Source organism: Crocuta crocuta, unplaced genomic scaffold (genome assembly GCF_008692635.1).
Source record: "Crocuta crocuta isolate KB4526 unplaced genomic scaffold, BGI_CrCroc_1.0 scaffold225, whole genome shotgun sequence".
NCBI lineage: Eukaryota > Metazoa > Chordata > Mammalia > Carnivora > Hyaenidae > Crocuta > Crocuta crocuta.
This window is the reverse complement of record NW_027530408.1, coordinates 622,103-646,253: the sequence shown is the minus strand read 5'-3', so window position 1 is coordinate 646,253 and position 24,151 is coordinate 622,103. Positions and strand designations below refer to the sequence as shown.

The 24,151-nt window shown below is 50.7% G+C and overlaps 1 protein-coding gene across 1 annotated transcript in view; it reads left to right on the top strand.

Annotated features, from left to right (window-relative positions):
- GFRA2 (GDNF family receptor alpha 2) overlaps nucleotides 1-24,151 on the top strand; it is an 80,350-nt gene that overhangs the window by 12,247 nt on the left and 43,952 nt on the right. Inside the window, exon 3 of the mRNA XM_077766591.1 lies at nucleotides 13,216-13,570. Within this exon, the coding sequence (XP_077622717.1) occupies nucleotides 13,216-13,570 (355 nt within the window). The remainder of the gene's footprint in view (nucleotides 1-13,215; nucleotides 13,571-24,151) is intronic.

Sequence of the window (24,151 nt, the reverse complement as noted above, 5' to 3'; positions counted from 1 at the left end):
TTGGGTGGGGGAGAGGCTTGGTCCTGGGCTCCAGAGCCAGTCCCCTGTGAAGGTTGCCTCAGTGGCCATAGTGGGGGCCTGGCCAAGTTCTGCTAGATACCTAGAGAGACCCGTTACCTTCCCCAGCTTCTCTGAGAGGGGGCCTGAGCCTTTGTGTCCTCAGTCCCTCCTCCCTTCAGGTTGCTTAGCAGAGCTTGGTGAGCAAGGGCTTTATTGGCTCAGCCTCAGCGGTGGGCTGGTGCCTCTCAGAAACCCCCTTCTGAGGCAGTGCCTGTGAGGCAGTGGTAGGGGAGGTTTGGGGATGGCAGGGGAGGAACTGAGGGAACAGGCAGCCTCTCTCCCTACCCCCCTGCATGGTGGCTTAGGCGATAAACTGCTTATCCTCAGGTTGTCTCCCTGAGCCGAATGCAGAAGCGTGTTATTTAAATTTCAAAATCACATTCTTCTTCTAACAGCTGTCAGAGACTCTGAGTGTCAACGAAAATTGGGCTTTAGCTGCAGCTCTGTCACCTCTTACACCTCCCCTTTCAGGAAGAATTCATCTGGTGGCCAGGGAGAGCCAGTGTGGGGTGGGGCAGACGGAGACTGGGGACAGGGAGAGGGGAGGTGACTGGGTGGATGGGATCAGGTGACCAGTGACTCTGGCCATGCTGAGCAGCAGGTGGGAGCAACTGGGAGGAGGCCAGCCTCGCCATCAAGGGGGGCCAAGGCATTTCCCTCTTGTGTTTCATTTCCTCCCCTCTCCTATCACTGCTGGTGACTTGGGCTCCTGTCAGTGGGTGGGAAGATTTGCTTGGATGAAGGTGTGAGTGGGGTGTTGGTGACTTCGTGTTTCATTACCTTTGTGTCCAAAGAAGAAATTGGTATGAGAAGAAGGAAAGAAAGAAGGAAAGAAAGAAGGAAAGAAGGAAAGAAAGAAAGAAGGAAGGAAGGAAGGAAGGAAAGAAGGAAGGAAGGAAGGAAGGAAAGAAAGAAAGAAAACGAACGAACAGAACAGGAGAGAACAAAGTTTAACCCCAAAGAAAGGCTTTGTAATGGTAAACTTTGGCATGTCATGGTTGGGGTGAGGTTTTTGGGGTAAAGGCATTTTCTGGTACTTCTAAAACAATATCTCTTAGGGATATCTACTTGCTTCCTCTTGGGTGTATGAGCCAGGCCTGCCAGCAGTGGGGATGTGGGGTGATTCTGGGCTGGGTCTCTCTGCTCTTTAGAGGCTCTCAGATGGCTCTGCAAGGTTCTGTCTGCCTCTCCACCTCCTGAGCACGCTCCTGGCTTATCCATGAACTAAACTCACCTGATTTATCCTGGTGGAAGGCAGGTTTTGGGTAACTGCACCGGGAATATCCCTTCCAACTATATCTGTTGATACACTCCTTTAACCCCATGGCTGTGGAAAGAAAGGAACAGGGTCAGAGTGTGTGGAGGGGGGTGTGTGGGGTGGTGTGTGTGTCTATGTGTGTGTGTGTCTATGTGTGTATGTGTGCACTGTGAACACGTTACATGTTTGTGTGTGGAATGGAATGTGTGTATGAGGTGGTGTGTGAATGTGGTGTGTGTGTGTGTGTGTGTGTGTGTGTGTTGTGCCTGAGTTGGAAATGGAAAAGTGGAGGGGGTGATGTGGCCCTTCTGTTGGGGGAACAATCACTGCCTTCAGCCCTCTTTTTTACCTCCTAGGGAAGCCCTGGGAACACTTGTGCAGGGGTGAATAATCTGAGGGACATTAGAAGATGGAAAGGCTATCTTCATGTGATTAACAAAGATAATTAGTGGACTGAACCTTTGTATGTGTATTTCAGGGCTTCCTACAGTGTGGAGGCTATGTCATCCTCTGGACGCTAACGTCCCTTCCTGCAGAAGCAGTGTGTGTGTGTGTGTGTGTGTGTGTGTGTGTGTGTGTGTGTGAATTCATCCTTCAGACTCCAGGAACATCCCTTGGGTGCTGCGCCCTGTTCTAGCTGCCTGGGAAATGTCAGTGAACAAGACAAGGGAGACTGTTTGTTGCTCTTATGGAGCTTATTTCGATTAGCCTGAGACAGAGAACAACAGAAAACAAGCCAAAAAACAAATTAACAGCAACAACAAAAAGATAGTTCCGAATGCCCTGCAAGGATTAAATAGGAAGAGAGGACAGAGGTGGCTGGTGGGTCGTCCAGATTGGGAATGCCCAAATCTGACTCCCTGAAAGGATCCATCTGTGGAAAGTCTGTGGAATGGCAGAGGGATTCTAGGGAAAGGGCAGGACACCGTGAGGGAGAGTGGGGCCTGGGACCCAGTGAGTGAGGGGGAGGTGGTGGTTTGGACGGTGGGCAGAGAGGCAGACAGGGGCCAGATCACTGGGATGCTGCAGGCAAGTAAAGGACTTTGGATTTCATTTTAAGAGTGATGAGAAGCCTTTCGAGGATTTGAGGCACTGGAGTAGCACGGTATGATTTATGCTTTTGAAAAGCTTACTCTTGCACTGTGGGAGAGTAGATCATGGGGCAGGGAGGGGCATGGGCAGGGGTGGGAGCCAGAGAGCAGTTAGAGGGCTATAATACTGGCCAGAGTCCTAAGACAGTAGGGGATGGAGAGGGTGTACAACCTGGAATCTATGGTGGGGCAGAGCTAGGGACAACTGCGGTAATTTAGGCTTGAACAACAGTGGTATTGCCATATATCAGGATAGGGAAGAGGGAAGGAGAGTTCTCTGTCTACCACAGTAGGCTGGAGATACAGACCTATAGACCTCTGTCTGGAAATGCCAAGTAGGCAGTTGGATGTAAGCCTGGAGTTCTGAGAACAGGTCAGGGTTGATATATAGATTGAGAGTCGTTAGCATATAGATGGTATTTAAAGCTGTGGACCCATGAGGTCACTAGCGAGAATGTGTGGACTGAGGGGGAGGGAGGTGGGGGCTCTCCATGCAGAGGACAAAGAGCTAGCAGAAGAGGCTGAGATGAAGGCCAATAAGGAAAGGGAAACTAAGTCAGGGGTACCAGGGGCAGCCAAGAAAAGCACGGGTCTCAGGAGAGAGGAAGGGGTCAGACATGCCAAGTGTAGCCAAGAGGTCAAGTTAGAGAAGTTTAGAGACACGGCCATTGCATTTGGCAGCATGGAGGACACTAACGACTTTGACTGAAGTGTTTTTTAATGGGGCTGTGAGTTGGAAGCTTGATCTGGGGAGGATGGAAGAGAGGATGTGAGGTAGCAAGGTAAAAACAGCAACTGTAGGTGGTTTTCGGAATTTCTTTGTGAAGAAGGACTTCTTATGGTGAGAAAAGTTTATTTCATAATCAGTAAAAAAAATTAGCTTATGGTTGGTGCTTCCAGTCCTGTGTCCATTCACCACAAATAAATGCTGATGAAGGATATAGGTGAATCACATCAATATGAAATGCCTCAATTTTGGCTTTTAATTGTTATGAATACAAGATTAAAGCTGATATTCCATTGTGGGAACTGGTGTGAGTATGGAAAAAATCCTAATGAAAAAAATACCAAACCCACCCAAACTGCATTTAAAAAGACACAGAGCCCTCAAAAGTGGCTGAAAAAGTCCCTTCAAGTGTGAAATAATGAAATTTTAATTTTTAATTGCTTGAAACACAAAATTAAGCCTAATATGCCTTTTGAAGCATTGGAGAAAGCATACCAACAGTGGTTAAGATTTGACAAAATATAAAATGATATTCAAAAGGCAATTGATTTTTGGAATCAATTTTCAGTGAATTTGCCATTCATCAAATTGACTTTTGGTATGTTGGTCTGCTTCCAAAAATACAGCTTACCCTGGAGGGTGCTAGGGTGGCTGCGTGCTGTGTGGGGGTGGGGTGGGGGGAGAGTCTCAGAGAAGGTTGAGGACATTAGGCGGGGAGCCTGGACTAGCACTGCTGCCAGTGGGAGAGGGGCAGGCACCCAGAGTGGTGGGGGGGCGGGGGGAATGAAGGCTGCGGTCCTGCTGGGTCCCTGGGTCTTGAGTGAGGACAGAGAACTGGCAGGTGAGGCATGCTGGGAGTGGCAAGGTCATCTCTTGGGGAAGCCGAGGTCCCGCTTCAGGCAGATGGTATGGGGCTCCTGGCCTCCACTCCCAGTGGAGAGGAAGATCCTGGAGGTGCTGCTCTCTTAAGCTTCTGGATGAGCAGATGCCACTCTGAAGCCTACCTCTTGCTCACCAGTGAGGCGACTGGGGACCCTTTTATCTTTTGGGGTGTGGTGTGTGAGGCTGGGATGAGAGGTGCTCGAGTTGGGCTTCTTTTAGCAGGGTTATGTGAAAACAGAGAGATGTGGGGGAGGATGTGTCCAGCCGGGGAACACATTCTTAAGCAAGCATTTATGGTGCATGTGCCATGGACCGGAAACTGTGTGAGGCATTTTTATCTACATTATCCAGTCTAATCTTTAGCATAGTCCTATGTGTAGGCAGCCTGGGTGTTTTATTCTCATTTTGCAGATGAGGAAAATGAGGTTCAAGGAGGTTGCATAACTTGTCTGTGCATGCTCGCTCTGCTTGTTGGTGGCTCTGCTAGGTCCTCTGCCTCCCAGTTGGGTCAGAGTCCCTGCTCATAATCACCAGCCTGGCCCCGAGCAGGGACACTCAGGCCAAGGGTAACTTTCCATTTGTTACTCTCTTCATTTCCACTAGAATGTAAGCTCCAGGAGGGCAGGAGCATTGCCAGTTTTGTTCGCTTCTCTTAGCAGTACTTTTCATGTAGTGAGTGCTCCGTGTTGTGAAAGTCAGGGAATCCTGAGTGGCAGCTGGGCGTGGATGGCCCCATGAGGCCGAAGGGTGTGGAGATGATAGTGCAGATGGCTACAACCCAACAGGGAAGGTGGGCTCCCCGTAGCTCCCCACTTTCCTGCCTTCCATCCAGCCCTATTTAGTTTGTTTTATTGACATCTCATTGTTGATGGCCTCTCTGCTCACCCTTATGTCCCTAATTATTTGGACTCAGTTGACTGTCCTTTTCTTTGAAGTTCTGATCTTGGCTTCCATGACACCCTTGTCTCCTGACTTTACACCACCTCATGGTCCACTCCTCCCAATGTCCATTAAATGATGGTGTCCAAGACTCTGTCCTGACCCCCTTCCTCTTCCTTATTGTCACCCTCAAAGTAGGCCACCTCATTTAGTCTTACAGCACTAAATAGCTTCCATGTCAGTCATGGTGTTTTATGCCTCTCGCTCCGACGTACCTTCTGCAGTCCAGACTCACTGATCCTTCTGCCTTTTCAGCATCTCCACTTGGACATCTAGTAGGCATCTGAAACTTCAGTGAAAACCGAATTATGCGTTCAGTTCTGCCCTCCTTCTTCCCTCTAGGTCTTTCCTGTTTCACAAAGTGATTCCACCATCTACCTGGTGCTCGGACCCCAAACCTCAGGGTTTTCCAGGATTTCTCTTTCTTCCTATTCAGCATCTGATCCAACCTATTGGCTTTCTTTCTAAGTTATTTGCAGAATGGGCTCAGTTTTTAATACCTTTGTAGTTGCCACTCTACCTAGGCTACCACCTGTGGCTTCTTCCCTTACTTTTGCCTCATTAAAGAAGCACCAGCCACCTTATACTTCCATTTGCCTGTGAACACACCAAGGTCATGCTTGTCTCAGGACCTTTGCACCTGCTTTTCCTTTTGCTTGGGATTCTTTTGCTTTGGATATTTTGCACATTTTACTCCTGCCCATCATTCCATCATTCTATCTCAACTTGAATGTTACTTCCTAGGACAGCCCCTTCCAGACCCCAGTCATTCTCTTCTGAATGCCCTTAGTGTATTTTCTTCATGGCACTTATCAGCACTTGAAATTACCTTATTGTTTGTGTATATGTTTATTACTGGTCTTTCTCTCACTAGACTGAAAGCCTCTGGAGAGAAGGGATTCAGTCTTTCCAGTTCACAGCTGGATTTCTAGGGCATGTGGTCAGTACCTTAAAATATTTGTTGACTGACAGCCGTGTGACTGACTGCCAGTTGATAGAGACTTGGGGGCTGTGCATGGGGGTGGCTGGTGTGGCTGTCACCCCTGTATATACAAACGTGTTTCTGTGCATACACATGCTGTGTTTACATAGACCCCTTTTAGCCTGTTTCGAAACGAGGTGGGATGGGAGCTTTCTCACTCCCTGCAGCTGTCAGAGTCTTTGACTTGTGTGTGTGCCTAGGGGTGCAGCATGAGCTTGGGGCTGGATATTGCATCTGGAAAGGGGATTAGGGGCAAGCAATCAGGCTGGCAGATTCCTGGAAGGCCAGAAGGGGAGCAGAAACACCTGGGGCCCCATTGGCCTACAAGTGTCACAGAATGGTGAGCATCATCTGTTCCCACAGGGAGAGGCCTGTTGGTTTTTGGAAAGTCTACCTTCGTGAGCCTCTCATCAAGCCATCAAAGTGGTGGTGGGGGAGGGGTGAAGCACCAGAAGGCATGCTCTGATGACAACAGAGGGCTACAGATTGCCTTCTGCTGAGGGTGGGTTTGGTAAAGGGTGTGCTGGGTGGGATGTCTGCATGTTTGAGGAATGGGCATTGGCAGCCCAGCCTCTGCTCCAAGTCACTGGTTCTGCAACTTTGGAAGGCAGCCTCAGAAATCCAGATTCTTAGGGAACAGCCATAGAGCTCTTGACAGGAAGGCTTGGGGCCTGTGCATTGTCTGTAATAGGCTCTTCAAGTGACTCACAAATTCAATGAAGTTTAAGAGCCTTGACTGTAAATCAGTTACTTCCCTCCCACCGGCCAGAGCAACCAGACCAACTAGACACACTGCTGTGGGGATGAGAGATGCGCATAAGGAAAAATGCTTTAATTTATTACTTATTTTTATTTTAGAGAAAGAGAGAGCATGTGTGAGCGGGGACAGGGCAGAGAGAGAGGGAGAGAGAGAGAATTCCAAGCAGGCTCCGTGCTGTCTGCATAGATCCCCATGCAGGGCTCAATCTCATGACTTGAGCCAAAATCAAGAGTCAGACACAACCAACTGAACCACCCAGTGTTGTTCATTTAATAGCAGTGCATTCTAACACATACTAGAAAAATGCAGAACTTAACTTAGGTGTTATCATTTAGGATAAATCTGGGTAGGTACTGAAAAATTTTAAAAATGAGCCAATTGAGAAATTTAAAGATTTCATTTGAGAATTAAGAGATTTAAAGGAGACATTTGACTGCTCTGAGGTAAGCCCATCTCTATACAAGTTCACACAGATATTTCAAAGATACCAGTTTGATGATCCAGGGATCCATGGTCTTGGCTCAGGGGAGCACCCCAGGAGGGAAGAGGGGAAGTGGCTGAGGACGGGGTGAGGGATCCCTTCTGCAGTTGTTTTCTTGGCCCTGCTGTCACGGAGGGACAGGAAGGGAAGGGCGTGAAGAAGCCAAGCTGTGTCCCCAGGGGCTGGAGCTGGGCGGCTGAGATCACTGAGGTTTTGGAAGAGTACCAGGCGTGGTTCAATCCCCCTTCACACTCTCTGGGGCAGCTGTTTCTCATCTACCCCTTGGCCCATCTGGTCTCCTCTCAGCAGGAGTGGGAGACCTGGGTGGATAGGAGCAGAGTGAGTGTGGAGCGCCGGCTGGCCGAGGCCTATGATGAACTTCTGGCTCCAGAGTCCTTCTCAGGTCCTGTGTGGTCTCTGTGTGGGGGTGGAGGGGTGGGGTAGCAGGGGCCTCCCTCCCTGCCCTTCCCACATTTTAGTTCAGGGGTTCAGGCTCACACTGGGTGAGGCTGGTGTTTGCAACGCAGCATTTCTCCTTCCCCCAGTGGGGGCTCGTGAAGAGAAAACAAAGCCTTCTCCACCATGGGAGAGGGAGGCGCTTAGGAGGAGGCAGTGGAGGAGGGAAGGGGCTGTCTGGTGGGCCTGTCCCCCTCCCCCGCCCTCCCACCAACATGCCTCCTCACTGGTAAGGAAAGCCGTGCCCGGGCCAGCCTCTGGGGCTGTTCTACACCAGGGCCAGTACCTGCTCTGGGAGGATCAGAAGGGGCATCTTCCTTGTACTAGGCAATGGCTGTTACTGCTGTCACATTTATTGTTTTTTTTTTTCTAGGAAATTTACCAAGTTTTGGCCCAGGGGTTTACATTTCCCACCCCCTAGCACAAGCTTTCACTATTCAAGCTCCAAATGGAAGGCACTGAGGCTGTAATTACAGCGGCATTAGCTCAGGAACATGCTGAGAGGAGCAGGAACAGAGCACCTGGGGGACCTAAAAGCAGCCGCGGGCCTAAATTAGCTGCTGCTCCTCGTGCGTCGTCGCCCTGCTCCTCTCTGGGGACCCCCTCCGTCCTTGCTCTCTGCTCTCCTCCATCTCTGCCCCAGGCTGCTTTGCTCACTCTTCCCCTCTGCCCGCCAGCGCCCTGACAGGTGCACGAAACACTGAAGAACAGTGTAGAGGCGGTGCCCCCAGAGCAGCCTTTGTGTGGACGGGTGTCCTTGGATCCCGGTGCGGGTAGGCTGGTTTGGCCGCAGCTCGGGGGACAGCTTGGAGGCCGCACCCCACCGGGGACAAGCCCTTGCTGTGCTCTCTTGGGCCCCCACTTTCAGTCTCTGTGTCCAGGCATCCTGAATTGCTGTCAGCTCCTCCCAGCTTTTGCCCCAGTTCTTTGTTCCCTCGGCCTGGGACCCCCTTTCTACTCTTTTTGCTTCCTCTGACTCACCCGGTAGGTTCAGCTGAGATGTCACTTCTTCCGTGACCCCTGGTCTGGGATGCTTTCATCTCTGTTGCTACAGCACCCTGATTTCCCCAATGCACAGTTTGGCACTGCCATGGGCCATTCCCCTGTCCCCAACTAGGTCTTGGGGAAGTGCTTGCACATAGTAGGCTTTCAGTAAAGACCTGAAAACCGACCTTGATTCCTTTACGGCCTTAATCCCCCTTTTGCTTTCACAACAAGAGAGGGAAATTTTCTCTTTCTGCCTTTGTAGGGCTGTTGTTGGCAGGATGTCAAGGTGAGGCTTAGTCTTTGTCCGTTGTCTGCTGACTTTCACATCTGAGCCCTTCTGGACTGGGCCGTTACGTTGATACTTGGTTAGACATGGTCCTGTGTTGACTACTGTTGCTGGCTCCACATCAGTTTGGCTTCTTTAATAATATTAGCCAACAACTTTTGAGTGCTTGTTGTGTATTAGATATTGTTCTAGGTACATTTATTTTTTCACTGATCAAATTTGTATTCAACACCTGCTGCATACCACACATTGGGAAATATGGATACAGCAGTGAGTATAACCAATAAAGCCCCTGCTTTCAAGTGGAGTTTATATGTGACACAAACAAATAAATGACTAAGGAAGTGTATACCATGGCAGATGGTGATGAGTTGTGGGAAAAAGAGATCAGAGAAGGAGTAAAGAGAGTGACTTCTTATTATGTATTGGGTGGTTGGGAAGGATTCACAGATAAGGTAACATTTGAGCAGAGACTTGAAAGAAGTGAAGAAAGATCATGGGGGAGAGCTTTCCAGGAAGAGTTAGCAGCAAGTGCAAAGGCCCTGAGGTCAGGGCATATTCCAGGAAGAGCAAGGAGGCCACTGTGTCTGGAATGAAGGAAGTGACCAGGAGGAGTAGGAGCTGAGGTCACATACAGCGGTACTGGCTAACAAAAATATGAGTCACCTATATAATGCTAAGTGTTCTAATAGCTGCATTAAAAACTAAAAAGAAGCAAGTAAAATTAATTTTAACTATACATTTATTTAATATATTTCTAAAATATTTCTTCAATATGTAGTCAAACTAAAAAATATATATATATTTTAAATGTTTTTATTTACTTGTGAGAGAGAGAGAGACAACATGAGCAGGGGAGGGTCAGAGAGAGAGGGAGATATAGAATCTGAAGCAGGCTCCAGGCTCTGAGCTAGCTGTCAGCACAGAGCCCAACACGGGGCTCGAACCCACGAACCATGAGATCATGACCTGAGCCGAAGTCGGACACTTAACCGACTGAGCCACCCAGGCGCCCCTAAAAAATATTAATGAAATGCTTTACGTTACTATTGTTTTCTTAGTGAATCTTTAAAATCTGGTGTGTATTTTCAGAATCTGCTATGGACATCTCATTTTGGGCTCGCCACATTTCAGGTTCAATGGTTGTGTGTGGCTAGTGGCTACCATATTGGACAGCACAGATATAGGACTTTGAAGACCAGGCCCAGGCCTCAGAATGAGAGGGGAAGCCATAAGAAGCTTTGGGGCCTGGGAGCATTATCTCTCTGCTTAATGTTCTAGAAGGTTCAGTCCAGCTGTGATGAGAAGCAGGGGGTGGGGTGGGTGCAAGGATAGAGCATGGAGACTAGGAAGGAGGCTCTTGCCAGTATGTGGTGATGATGGCTTGGACCGCACTGGGAGCGGCGGTGGCGGTGAGAAGTGGTTGGATCCCAGATGTACTCTGGAGGTGGTACTGCCTGGTTTTGATGACGTGGCGTGTGAATGAGAGAGGAGTCAAGGAAGTACCTAGATTTTTAGCCTGAGCTAGTGGGAGGGTGAGTTGTTTCCAGACGGATGAGGGGGACGGTGGTGGGGGAACAAGCATCTGGGAGGAATGTGTGTTTGGTTTGGGCCTGTTAAGGTTGAGAAGCAGTGTCAGCCCTTCAGGTAGAGTGGGCAAACAGGCAGTTGGATGTATGAATCTGGGGCTCAGGGGAAGCCTGGTTGGGGACAAGCCATGAGTGTCCTGGGGAGTGGGTACACATAGAGAAGTGGGGCTGAGCTCTGGAGGAAAAGGTGGACGGCTGTGAAGGCAAGTGCAGGGTGGCAGCAGGAAGCCCAGCAGAGATGGGAAGACTGTGAGGAAAGAGGGCCAGACGGGGCGGCCTGCTGTGCCTGGTATCCAGATGGGCTGAGGAGGAGGAAGCTCCAGGATCCCTGACCCCTGGCAAGACAGGGAGGCAGTCACCAGGCTGCATGGGTCCAGGTGAGGCCAGGAGGGGAGAAAGATCGCTGGTATGGACAACTCCATTGAGGGGTTTTGCTTTAAAGGAGAGCAGAAAAATAGGGTTACCTTAATGGTGACTATATAGTCATGAGGAAGCTTTTTTTCTCTTAAGGATGGGTGATATAATAGCTGATGGTGATGATCTAGTAGACAGAGCAAAATCAGCATGTAGGAGAGAGAAAAAATGAGCTACCTCATTCACATTCACAATAGCGCCACATGGTAGGTACTATTTTGCAGACGGGGAAACTGAGGCAAAGGAAGATTCGGTCATTTGTCCAAGGCCGCATGGCTAGTAAATAGCAGGGCCAGGAGTTGAATGCAGATGGCTCAGTTCTAGAACACCCAGTCTTATCTGCTATGCTACTGCTTCTTGGTTTCCTAGCTAGATTTGTGAGCTCCTTGAGAATGGGGCCTCCTCTTACATTTCTGACACAGCATCTAGCTGTGCAGAGGTGGGGTTTGCTAGATCTTTAATGACCAAAGAGATCTGAACACCAGGAACAGTCCTGGGAATGCTCGGGCACCTGGGCTGGCCAGGGGAGGCAGGGCGTGGGGCATGGTGTTAGCTGGCCTCATCCTGCGCTCTTCCCACCACCTCCCAGGACCTTGCATGAAGTGAATGGTGCTCAGTAAATACTGGCTAGATGAAAAGGCTAAGGCTCATCCATCCTAAAACCTAAGCTGATGATTCTCCTGCACTACCTGGTTCCTGCTCTGGTTTACCACCAGGGTGCTGGGTGACCTTGCCCACTCAGTGCCTTAGTTTCCTTATCTGTAAAATCAAGAGGTAGGGCTAGGTGATCTCCCATCTGGCTCTCCTGGCCGGAATGTCCCAGGTGGGCATGTACAGTCTGGATTCCTGCCTCCCTCCAGTCTGTCATCAGGATGGACAAGAGGCACCCTGTGGGTGGGGTTGGCTGGCAGTGGAGGGCTGGGTGATCCTTAGAAGAGCTGACACTTGTGGGATGGGGTAGACAGCACATAGGGAACTCGACAGATGGTGGGAATCCTGCTTCATGTCCAAGACATTCCACCCCATTGGTAGAGCTCAAAGCCATGGCACTAGTGGCCGGGTCCCAACATCCAGCACATGCACCTTTGGTTGGTTATGTGGTCAGCCCTGTTAGAGTCTGAGGCTGGGCTTTAGCCTCTACTTCTACGGCTAGGGCTCCCACCCGGAGCTTCCTTTTTAGGGGTTCTCCATGCTAACTAGCCGCTGTGGCGCCCCTGCCATGTGGCATTTTGATATGTGTAGGGACAGTTTTCAGTGGTCCTGTGGTGGGGGTGAGGATGGTGGTAGTGGTGGCTGCTGAAGACGCCACGATGAGAATTGTCCCTCCCTAAATGCCAGCAGTACTCTGAGCAGAAGCCTGTTCAAGTGTGCCACTGCAGGGCGCTTTGGGGTCTGGGAGCCCATCTTGCCTCAGCTGCCACTCAGTTGTGTGATCGTGAACCAGTCATTGTATTTCCCATTACCCACTTTTGTGAACAGGGCATGGACACCTAGTTGCTTGCCCTTTTTAAAAAAGGTTTATTTTGAGAGAGACGGAGTGCACACGTACGCTCTGTCTCTCTCTCTCTCTCTCTCTCACACACACACACACACACACACACACACACACACACACGAGTGGGGGAGGGGCAGAGAGAGGAAGAGTGAGGGAATCCTAAGTAGGCTCCACAGTGTCAGTGAAGAGCTGGGGGCAGGGCTTGATCCCACAAACCGTGAGATCATGACCTGAGCTGAAATCAAGAGTCAGACACTTAACCAACTGAGCTACCCACTTCCCCCTAGTTGCTTGCCTTTTGGGTTGTGATAAGTTGTTTTTTTTTTTAATGTTTTATTTCTAGGAGAGAGAGAGAGAGACAGCGCGAGCAGGGGAGGGTCAGAGAGAGAGGGAGTCACAGACTGAAACAGGCTCCAGGCTCTGAGCTGGCAGTCAGCACAGAGCCCGACGCGGGGCTCGAACCCACGAACCGCGAGATCATGACCTAAGCGAAAGTCGGACGCTTAACCGACTAAGACACCCAGGCGCCCCGGGTTGTGATAAGTTTTAAATGAGACTGGATTAACATTCCTCATCATCTCGGCTCACCACAGGGTCGGCTTGCTGTGCACCAGGTGTCGACCTAAGCACTTGTGGACCTGTGTATTCCCCCATTTTAATCCTCACTGCTTTTTGGGTGACCCATTTCATGGAGGAGGAAACTGAGGCAGAGGGCATCTTGAATCCTGGGAGGTGTGCCCAGTGGGCCGGTGGCGGGGGTCTTCCCGTGCCCCTGCAGGCCCGTGACCTCCCTCTCCTTCGCCCCCAGGGACAGGGGCAGACCCCGTGGCCAGCGCCAAGAGCAACCACTGCCTGGATGCCGCCAAGGCCTGCAACCTGAACGACAACTGCAAGAAGCTGCGCTCCTCCTATATCTCCATCTGCAACCGCGAGATCTCGCCTGCCGAGCGCTGCAACCGCCGCAAGTGCCACAAGGCCCTGCGCCAGTTCTTCGACCGCGTGCCGGGCGAGTACACCTACCGCATGCTCTTCTGCTCGTGCCGAGACCGCGCCTGCGCCGAGCGCCGCCGGCAGACCATCCTGCCCAGCTGCTCCTACGAGGACAAGGAGAAGCCCAACTGCCTGGATCTGCGCAGCGTGTGCCGCACGGACCACCTGTGCCGGTAAGCCCGCCCCGCAGTCCCCGCTGCGCGCTCCCGGACGCCTGCCGTCCGCGCGCTCCTTCAGCCCGGAGTTTATGGTTTGTCTGCCTTCTCTGTTCACTCGTGCTGAGCACCGTGCGAACCCAAGGTGAACAACCCAGCGGGCACAGAATTTCACAGACCTTAGAGCCTGGCCTGAGAAGGGACCTCCAGTGAATTCGGCCCCCCTCCTGAAGGAAGCCCCCACCTCTCGTCCCGGTGAGGTCATGTGACTGGCAGAAGGGGACCTCCTAAATCGCAGAGGCAGCTCCTTTCACAGGAGAGCTGAGCCAGTCTGGTGCTGGGGCGGGGTGTGGGCTCGAGCCTGATTGCCCGGGTTTGACTTCTCCACTTACTAACTGTGTGATTTAGAGCAAGTTGTAGAAGTTTCCTGAGTCGCCGTTCCTTCATCTCTAAACAGGAGTAAAAATGTCCACATTGGGTTATTGTGAGGATTAGGTGACATGATGTGTGTCAAAAACTTAGCACAGAGCCTGGTGTATAGTAAATGTTTAATAAGCGTAGCCTAATTATTAGCAAGGTTTTTCTTTTTTGGCTGTCATTACCTGAGTTGAAATTTGCCTCTGTATAGTTCTTATGTCTTCCCTGTTTGTTGTTAAGCATTTATTGAGTCCCTGTTGTGCCCAGCACTCAGTTCTAAGACCTAGGCATGCAGAGGTGAACATTGTGCTCTCTGAGCAGCAGCCTGTCCAGAAGGGGACACAGACAAAGCAGGGATCCCAGTGCAGTGGGGTCAGGGCTGGGGGCTCTCAGATGAGGCAGCTCAGGGTAGGGACATCTGCCCCAGTCTGGGGCTCTAGAGGAGGGGGCCTTGAGCTAAACCTTGAAAAACGCGAAGGTGAAAGCCAGGAAATGTGTCAGCTGGAAAAGCATATGCAAAAGGCTGGAGGGTAGGAGAGGGCCTGATGAGGAACTGCAGATGGTGGGCGCACGTGGAGTGTGGGCTGTGAGGCGGGAAGGCCACAGGTGGCACTGCTGGAGAGACAGAGGCCATGGGAGTGCAGAGATATTGAGGTTGCTTACTGTGTCCTGGATGCTGGTTTATTATATGGTTTGTCTAATTTAATTCTCACAACAAAGCTACCAGGTGGATAACTATTACCATCTTTATCTGTCAAATGAGGAAATAGAGACATAGAAGGTAGCTTGCCTAAGGTCACACGGCTCATACGTTTCAGAAGTGCGATCCATCCATCTACACTGCTTCTTTCCAGTGTCGTGTACTGGCCTGGACTCAGATAGCCGCTTTAGGAATGCACAGACGTGTGTATCATTTCAGATATGATTGGTAAGTAGACTTGACAGGACTGGGTGATTGGTTGAAAGTTCCCTGGAGGCAGAAGTCATTTCTGTTTTGTTTACTCCACACCTCGTCCTGAAATCGTAAAGGCTGGCACATGGGAGCACTCCACCGACATTTCTTGAATGGATAAATGAATGGTGACCACTGTGTTTCCTAGTTAAGTAATTATGGGATGAAGGAGCCATTCAGTGTGTGGGATTTTGGGTGTGCAGCATTTGAGGTGCCTGGAGGACCATTGCCATTCCCTTGGCAATGTCTGGGGCGTGCTCAGTAAAGAGGCTGGAGTGGAGAAATGGGTTTGGGAGTTGCTGTGTGCCTTGTTGGTGATTAAAGCCCCGGCGGTGAGTGAAATGGTGCAGGGTGGGTTGGTAGAGTTCAAGAGCGAGTATAGGCTGGAGAGGCCTGCAGATTTGGGCATCCTCAGTTGTTTAGGTGGCAGCACAGAGAGAGAAGCCATTGGTGTGGATAGTGAAGCAGAGCTATGCTAGAAATGCCATTCCTTCAGGGAGGGGCAAAGGAAGTGGGGCTTGTGGCCGGGGGGCTCGGAGGGTAGAAGGACAGCCAGGAGAGGGTAGGCTGCTTCACCCGGGAGAGAGGGGGTTCCTGAGGGAGGGAGTGACTGAGACATGGTGCCTCATGGTGTGTATGTGTGTGTATGAGAGAGTGTGTGAGTGTGACAGCATGTGAGTGTGAGAGTGTATGTGTGAGGGGTGTGTGAATCTGTGTGAATGAGTGAGTGGCGGGTGGAAGCCAGCTGCAGTTGGTCCAGGCCTGGCAGGAGGCGGAAGTAGAGGCAAACCCTCTTGTTGAGGACTCGCATGGACAGAAGAGAGAGAGACACATACACACACCCAGAGACAGAGGCTGCAGGGGGAAGGGAGTCCTCTCTCTACCATGGGAGCGTCAGGGTCAGGTTGGATGAAAGAGAAGCCTTATTTTGGTTTGGAAAACAAGCACTGTCTGAGTTCAGAGATGGGCCTGATCCCAAGAGCTCGCTGCAGGGCTTGGGAAAACTGTGAAGAGGGTAGGCTTTTCTCTTTTGCTACTTAAAAAAACAGGCCTCATCACATACAAACACTGATTGAGGCGATTTAAAACAAACCACACGTACAAGGGGATGGTTAGAGGTAGAAACCCGGGGCCCTGCAAAGACGTCAGGAGCCAGTGCCTCAGGTGTGCTCTCTAGCAGTCACTGAGTTGGAGCTCTGCGTCTCGTGGTGGCTGGGATAAAGTGGGACCGTGACAGGCTGCATGAGTTCTAGAACACGATGGAAGGGAGCATGGTAGTTCTTGGATGGACACAACATTATCTCCTTCTTCTAAGTGCTGACATGACCCGCCAGGCCGTTACACATAGTGTATATGGAATGACTGATGGACTAGGAGGTGGGCCTGGGAGAGAGCTGGAGGGCCAGCTTAAGTCTGAGTCCACTGATAACAGGCCGGGGCCTGCAGGAGCCGGTGCTCACCTGTGGGCCAGGTGCACCAAGGCCAGCAGGTAAGCTGCCCCCAGCCATCTCGATGAGGAGCGGTAGCAAATGAGCTGCAAGAGCAGCGGCACCCCCTTCATGAGTCCTGTGTGTTGTTCCCGGGGCAGGGGTCCATAGCACTGAGTGAGAAGGGAGAGTATAGAGCAGGGTGATTTCAGGTTTATAGAACATCTGTGTCTGTTTAAAGAACCAGAGGGGTTTTTTGTTTCTTGTTCCAGGGGTGGGGGAAGCCAGAAACAGGAGATGGGGATTAAGCCTCATATTGTAGAACCAGAAGAGGTGTTTCAGTGAGATTAAGGATTGAGAAGGTCTGGAATGAGGTGTCCCTGGAGCTAAGGGCTGACAGCCTCTGAGAGGCACTGAGCCAACTAGAGGAGGCTCCATGCATCAGGACATAAATTTAGGCAACGACTGCAGGACCCGTGAACAGTGCAGTCTCTAGATGTTTGAATTGGGGCAAGTGTAGAAGTTCTAGATGCTCCAGGATGTGACAGGTGAGCTTCTGGTCTAGAACCAGGGCATTCCTCTTACCCTCCCTGCCCAGCTCCCATCCCTGCACAGATTTAAAGTGTGATGNAAGGGAAGAGAGGCAAACCATGAGAGACTCTTGAATGCTGACAAAAACTGAGGACTGATGGATGTCGGGGGAGGGGAGATGGGCACGGAGGGGGGCACTCGTGGGGATGAGCACTGGGTGTTATATGGAAACCAACTTGACAATAAACTATTTGTAAAAATAAATAAATAAATAAATCCACTTTTTGGCTGATGAGAAAAAAAAAAGTGTGATGTCCTGAAACTGGCAGGACAGGACAGAAGGAGAATCTGTATCCATGATGGGGCTGGCACCACCTGGGGATTATAATGGCATGGCCAGGTGTCCTCTGGGGAGCTTTGCCTGTGACTCAGAGCTGAGGCTTGAGGTGCACTGGACCGAAACGGATTGGTAGGTGGTGGGTGGAAGTGGTCGCCGTGGTCACCCTAGAGCTGGAAGACCTGCCCCTGGTCTCCTGAGTGGTCCTGGGAAGACTATTTCACTCCTCATGCTCTTGGTTTCTTCACTGATCACATAGGAATGCTCACCAGTCTGCCGGGCCCCTTCCTAGGTCTGTGAGTCTGGGTTTTGGGGCAGCTTTCTCCTCTTGCACTTCCACTTGAGGTTATATTCCTGGAAGACGAGCTCTTGGCACAAGAGGACATGACAGAGACACTACCTTGGGGTAGAGGGCGTGGGAGGGGAGATTTGAAGGACCCAGGGGCAGGCCTGGAAGGGGAGGAGCTGTTCTCTTCCCATGTTCTTGCAAGCCTGACTTACTGACCCATGGACCCTTTCCCCATGGAGGAGCCCAGGAGGTGACCGGTGGCTGGAGGGGGCCATGCAGAGAAGAGGCAGCCCAGGCTTTATTCTCCATATGCCCAGGAAGGAGTACCCTCCCTTCCCTGCCTGGCATTGATCTTTCCACGTTTCTGCCCTCCAAGATAGGCACCACAGGTGGAAATCTTTACTGTGAAATGGGTGAGCTCAGTGCCGTGATATTTGGATCAGAAAATGGAGACCCCAAGCCTTCCTTTCCTGGACACTTTAATGGACAAAACTGGCTTTGATGGGGATCATGGGAAAGCTTCTTTAGGCTGACTCTTGGAGAATGAGGCCCTTGCCTGCAGGCATCTCTCGGGACATGCCAGGTGCTCCAGTGCTATAGCACTTAGTCCTCACTTTGCCAAGCCTGCCTGGCCCCCTTCACTTTCCTGCTGGGGGAGTTGGGGCCCAGCTATGCTTCTCCCCATGTGCATCTTGGTCCAGGATTCCTAGGGGGGCAGCTTTGCCAGAGCCCACCTCACCTGGCACTACATTAAAGCAAGTCTGTTGATCTCCTTTGCGGCATACCCAGGGGCAGGCCTTGTACATTCCCAGTGTGATATTTAACAGACTCCACTGTGCTGTCTTATGAAATGTCACTAAACACAAGGTGTTGGGGTTTGAAGAAGCCTTTGGTTAAACAAGGACATCTCTGTGCTGGGGTGAGGGTTTATGGGAAGTGCTTCTGAATCCTCCCCTGACTCTTTGGACTAGGATCAGTGTGGAAGCTTCCTGGCCCGTGGTTCCAGCTGGCCCCAAATTTGCATGCTCTGTCTCTGGCTTTTGTCTGGTTTGTATCCCATGAGCCTTTAGAGCTGTACACTTAAGTCCAGGAGAGGCTTTTCCCTTAAAAGTCTTCTGATATGGAGTCTGGAAAGCCTGGAGAATCTCTTGGAATGAATCTATAGAATTTNCTATTGTGTACACATTTTCTAATTCTCTTCATTACACCAGTGAGTATGTATAATTACGGTTATAAGTTATCCATTTATCTTTTCAAGGACAGTGAGCAATGTAATGCTGTTAAGGCCTGGAGTGTGTGTGTGTGTGTGTGTGTGTGTGTGTGTGTGTGTGTGTGTGTGTATGGGGCTGGGAAGTTGTGGGGAGGATGGTTCTGTTGTCCTGTAAACTGTGTCCCTTTCAGGCCTCGTTTGGAAGAAGCCCTCTGAAATGCCCTGTTCTTCTTGGTCTGCCAAGAGGGTATAAATAACTCGGTGCTGGCCCTGTGCCATGTCCTGGGCTGTAATTTAACCTCTGGGTGCTGAGAATGTGTATAAATAGATTCCAGCCTGGGGCTGCCCTGGCTTCCTGGGCCCCCTCGTGCAGTGGACATTGTCCTTGTCCAGGAGGAGTGCTGGGAAGGCTGAGGGGCTGGGGTCCCCCCCCCCCCAATCAGAGTTGTCCACAGGGAGCAGGAGAAGAAGTCCCTTCAGCAAGCTCAGCCTCTTGCCTCACTTGGGGCATGTCTGGGGGCTGTAGGCAGTGTATACGGGCAGGTTTGGATTTGTTTCTTGGCTCCTTGGGGTGGGCCCTCAGCTTCCTTTGGACTCTTTATAGAATCTGTTGATTGATGCTTTCAGTGAGTTATCTCTATAAACAGCATCAGATGATTATTTGCATGGGGTAAATGGGCTCTGGGGCTTCCCAGCCTTCACTTCTTTTAAAGGAGAGGGTCTGGAATATCTTGAAATCATATACAAAGTTTTGTGTGTATGTTCCAGAGAGAGATGCATTGCTTTCATTAGATTCTCAAAAGGTTCCTCGATCTCTCAAAGCTTAAGAACCACTGTCTTCTCTAGATGGCTAGCTAGGACTGGCTGCCTGGAGGGTTGTGAATGATTGATTAGTGATGCCTGCCACAGGCACAGGAGGGGCACTGTGGATGCCCTGCTGGAATCCAGCCAGTGTTCCTGGGCCCAGCAGGTCCCCTGGAACAGGAGGAATGCAGGCCTTATGTCCATTCCTTTATTCATTTGACAACTGCTTATTGATCATCCACTGTAGACCAGGTCTTGTACTCAGATCAGAAAGTTCATGAAGTAGCTGGAGGTCCTTGTCCTCAGTTTGCTTATAGTCTAGTGTCAGCAATCTGTTTATTGCCTCGGCAGCAAGAATAGAGCTGCACAATAAACTAGATGATAGCATTTCCACTCAGGTCCTCTTGACATCACAGTTCTGATCTGCTACCTACCAGGTCTCCCCTGGGTCACTTGGGTAACAGTGAGAGCAGCCACACACATGAACCTGGCTTTTGGGTCTGCCCGATCGTGAGCAGAGCTCAGAGCCCCCAGTCCCAGTCTATTTCCAGAATGAAGCTGTGCCCAGGAGTGCCATGGGGTAGAGAAGTCACCCTCTTCCTAAGAAAACCTAACCAGCAAGGTTGTCAGTGGAGGGAGACGCTTCATGTGGGCAGCATCCTGGGATCTTCAGCCTTGCCAGAGACCCAGAAACCCATCTTCCCACTGGGGATCCATCTCATGCTGGCTCCTGCTGCTGGCCTTAGCAGGGGTCCTACCCAAATGACTCCTCTTGGAATTACCTGTGGTATGTTGAGACCAAGCCGGAATGTTGAACATTATTTTACAAAGGCTCTGGGAAAATAAATATGGTGAGAAGCTGCTGCTTAGATATCTAGTTTACATCTTGTGGCTCTGCCCACTGCAGAGGTATTAGCACGGCTAGGCAGAGAGTGCCTTCAACCTTTCCCATCCAGGCTAGCTCTCTGGGCATCTGGGCTCCATAGAGCTCACACCCCACAGAGATGTGGTGGTGCACCCCATGTCTAGCTAAGGCCCCTCTTTTGGAGTTCTGCATGAGAACCTCTCCAGTAATGGATGATCGGCAGGAGGAATAACTCATCTGGGGGAGGTGCCACTATGCATAGAGGATCAGAATACAAGCCAGTAAGGTCTGTGCCTACCACAGGCATTACATACACTTGTGCGTGCATTTGCTTGCACGGGACTATGGCACTTTCAGTTGCTGGGTTCTTGGTTGTGCCCTAGGCTCCTTGATTATTTCCACTTCCACTCGTTGACATGGGCTCTCTGCTGGCTTGCTACTTAGTGTCTTAGGGTTGCTCTAACAAAATGCCATAGACAGGGGTTGGGGTGTCAAAACAGCAAACATCTCCTTACAGTTCTGGAGGCCAGAAGTCTGAGATCAGGGTAGCAACATGGTTGAGTTCTTGGTGAGGGTCATGTCCTCATGTGGCCTTCCTTGGAATGTGCATGTAAGGAGAGATCTGGTGTCTCTTCCTGTTTATATAAAGGCATGAGTTCCATCATGGGGGTTTTACCCTCATGACCTAATTACCTCTTAGAGACTCTACCTCCAAATGCCATCACATTGGGGATCAGGGTTTGAACATGTCAGTTTGGAGGGACATGAACATTCAGTCTATAGCATGAAGACTTACTCTTCATTCAAAGCTTGTTTGGTCCCCATCTCGTAGCTATGCCTTCTACTGATGCTTTCTAGAACTTTGTCTGCATCCTTCATGTGGCACCAATCACATGACTTTCCTTCAGCATTTTATATTCCCAGTTAGGTCTCTGGTTTTGTTGTATTTTTATATTATATTACCGCTGTGTTGACTTATTTAACAAATATTTATTGTGTGTCAGGCACTATGCTAGGCACAAGAACACAATAGAGATGGTCCCTGCACCCCTGGAGCTTATATAGTCTGATGGAGGAGAGAGGAGTAAACAGATAAATATATAATTAACATTTGCAAAATGAGCAGGATGTAGAAATAGAGGATAATGGGGACAGAGGGAGGAGCTACTTGGACAGGGATCCAGACAAGTTTATCAGAGGAGGTGACATTTAAATTGAGACCTGACAAACGAGAAGCCAGAGGTAAGATGGATGGGGGAGAGCATTTCACACAGAGGGAATAGCATGTGCAGAGGTTTGGAGGAGGGAGGGCACTGGGCATTGCTAGGGAAATGAAAGAAGGCTGCTGTGGCTGGAGCAGAAGGGACCAGGCCCCTGGGGAGAGGAGCAGGAGGAGGCAGAGGGGGCAGGCAGTGCCAGGTCGCACAGGGCCTGTAGGCCATGGCAAGGAGTTTGGATTTTGTTGTAGACTGAAGTATAGTTGACATACAATGTTACATCAGTCTCAGGTATGTGACATAGTGATTTGACAATTCTATACATTATGCAGTGCTCATTATGGTAAGTGTAGTCACCCCTGTCACCACACGAAGCTACTACAATATTATTGACTGTATTCCCCATGCTGTACATTACATCCCCGTGACATATTTGTTTTATAACAAGGGATTTGAATTTTTTCCTGAGCACAATTAAAAGGAAGCTTCGAAACCACTCGTGACATTATTTAAATTGGGATATGAAAAGATGACTCTGGCTACTTTGTGGAGAGCCAAGGGAGGGGCAAGAATGGCCTCAAAGAGCCTGGGAAGAGGTTATCCAGGTATCACGAGACCAGAGGTGATGGCAGCTCAGGCCAGGGGGTGGCTGTGTGCAGAGAGATAAGTGGGCCGATATGAGACATTTGGAGGTGGAAATGATATACCTTGATGTGGGAGTGAGGAGATAAAGGAATTCAAGGGTGACCTGCTGGCTTCTGGCTTGAGCAGCTTGGTGTGTGATCATGCCATTTTCTGAGATGGGAAGTCTTGGACAGGGAGATAAATCAGGAATTCTGCTTTAGGCATGTTAATTTTGAGATGCCTGGAGACATTCCTGTCTGGAGCTTGACTGGGGTTATAAATTCTGAGGGTCATTAGCATATTTCTGGTATTCAAGGCTAGGGCAATGGACAGGGTCTCCCAGGGAGAGGCTGGCCTGGGCGGAGGCACTGAGAATGTGCCTGGCACCTGTGAGTGTCTGGTAAGGGGTCGGTGGTGTTATTATGGTATCCCAGGAGTCAGAAGGAGATTTTTGAGAAAGTGGATGGCCATGCCAGATGCCGTTGAGAGATCCAGAAAGATGAGGACACACAGCTGACCATTGGATCTGGGAAAGTGGAAGGCACTGGTGACTTCTTCCACAGCAGTTTGGGTGAAGAGGTGATCACAGTAGCTTGATCAGAGCCATAGGAATGCTTGTCAGTTGGCTGGCCAGAGCCTCCTGGGAAGGATCCCAAAGAAAAAGGAGTGTGTGCAGCATAGAGAAGTTGCTCATCTGCCTGTTCAGTGAAGAAACGGCCAAGGGGAACCCAACACTGGCCTGGCTTTGACAAGGGCAGGGTGGGGGTCACTGCCATGGTGAGCACTCTCAGGCACTCTGCCATGGCACCCAGCAGATCCTAGGGCCACACCCTTGGCCAGGGTCAGTCTGTGATCCTGTGGCTGCCCAGCCTTAGAGATATAGTGTATGGTGTGGGCCCCATGTGCCTGATGGTCTTTGATGCTGACACATTCACTGCAGTGTGGTTAGGACCCCAAACATCCCCACCTTCCATGTCCTCCCTGGGCTCTGAGGGGAAATGATTCAGTTGCCACTGACTCAGCTTTTCTAGCTGTGACCAAAAGGGCCCTTAAATGTGGGAAGAGACCTATCTCTAAACCCCATGGTCTTCTGAACCACCTGGATGACCCACCTTCCCAGAGAAGACAGCCTGAGGCTGCCTGAGGAACCTTGCTTTTGCAGCCTTCTTCAGCCGGGAGGCACACACTACAGCACTGAGGAGTGTTTCAGAGGTGCCCCAGGGGCTACCTGCATGGGCACTCGTCTCCGGTGTTCAGGGATAGGATGTGGCTTTTCCCCTGGTCAGCCAGGACATGTTCTTTGTCCTCCTGGGGTGGTATCCACAGAGATGAGGCAGCTCCGTTCCCCTGCTTCCTAAGGAACATTAGCCTGGTATCCTGGAGCTGGCTGTCCACCTCAGGGCCCTTTTAGAGGCTCTTGTGGAAGACTCACAGACCTCGTGCAGGCAGCCCTGCTCTCCCAGTGTCTCTGAGCAAGTAAGCGTATCACACCACTGTTGGTGCCCTTACAGTGGAACCAGGCACTGGGTCAGGTATGGAGGTATAGTAAGATATTCACTCTTCATTATGGAGCCGTAGGGAAATTATGGGATAGCTGCTCAGCCCGCCTTGCCCACGGTACACTGCTTTAGTCCGGCAGGGGTCCTTCCACATGTGTGACTTCGTTACCACCTGGCTCACTGTGACGTGCTCAAGAGAAGAATCCCCAGATGTAGTCTTCACAGGGCAGCATGAAGCAGCTGGAGTCCGAGTCCTGGCTTCAGACCCTCACCTATGCATTGTGTGAGCTTGGGTTGGTTCGGACCCTCAGCTAGGCAGTTGTGTGAGCGTGGGCCGGTTCGGACCCTCACCTAGGCAGTTGTGTGAGCTTGAGCAGGTTCAGATCTCACCTAGGCAGTTGTGTGAGCATGGGCAGGTTCAGATCTC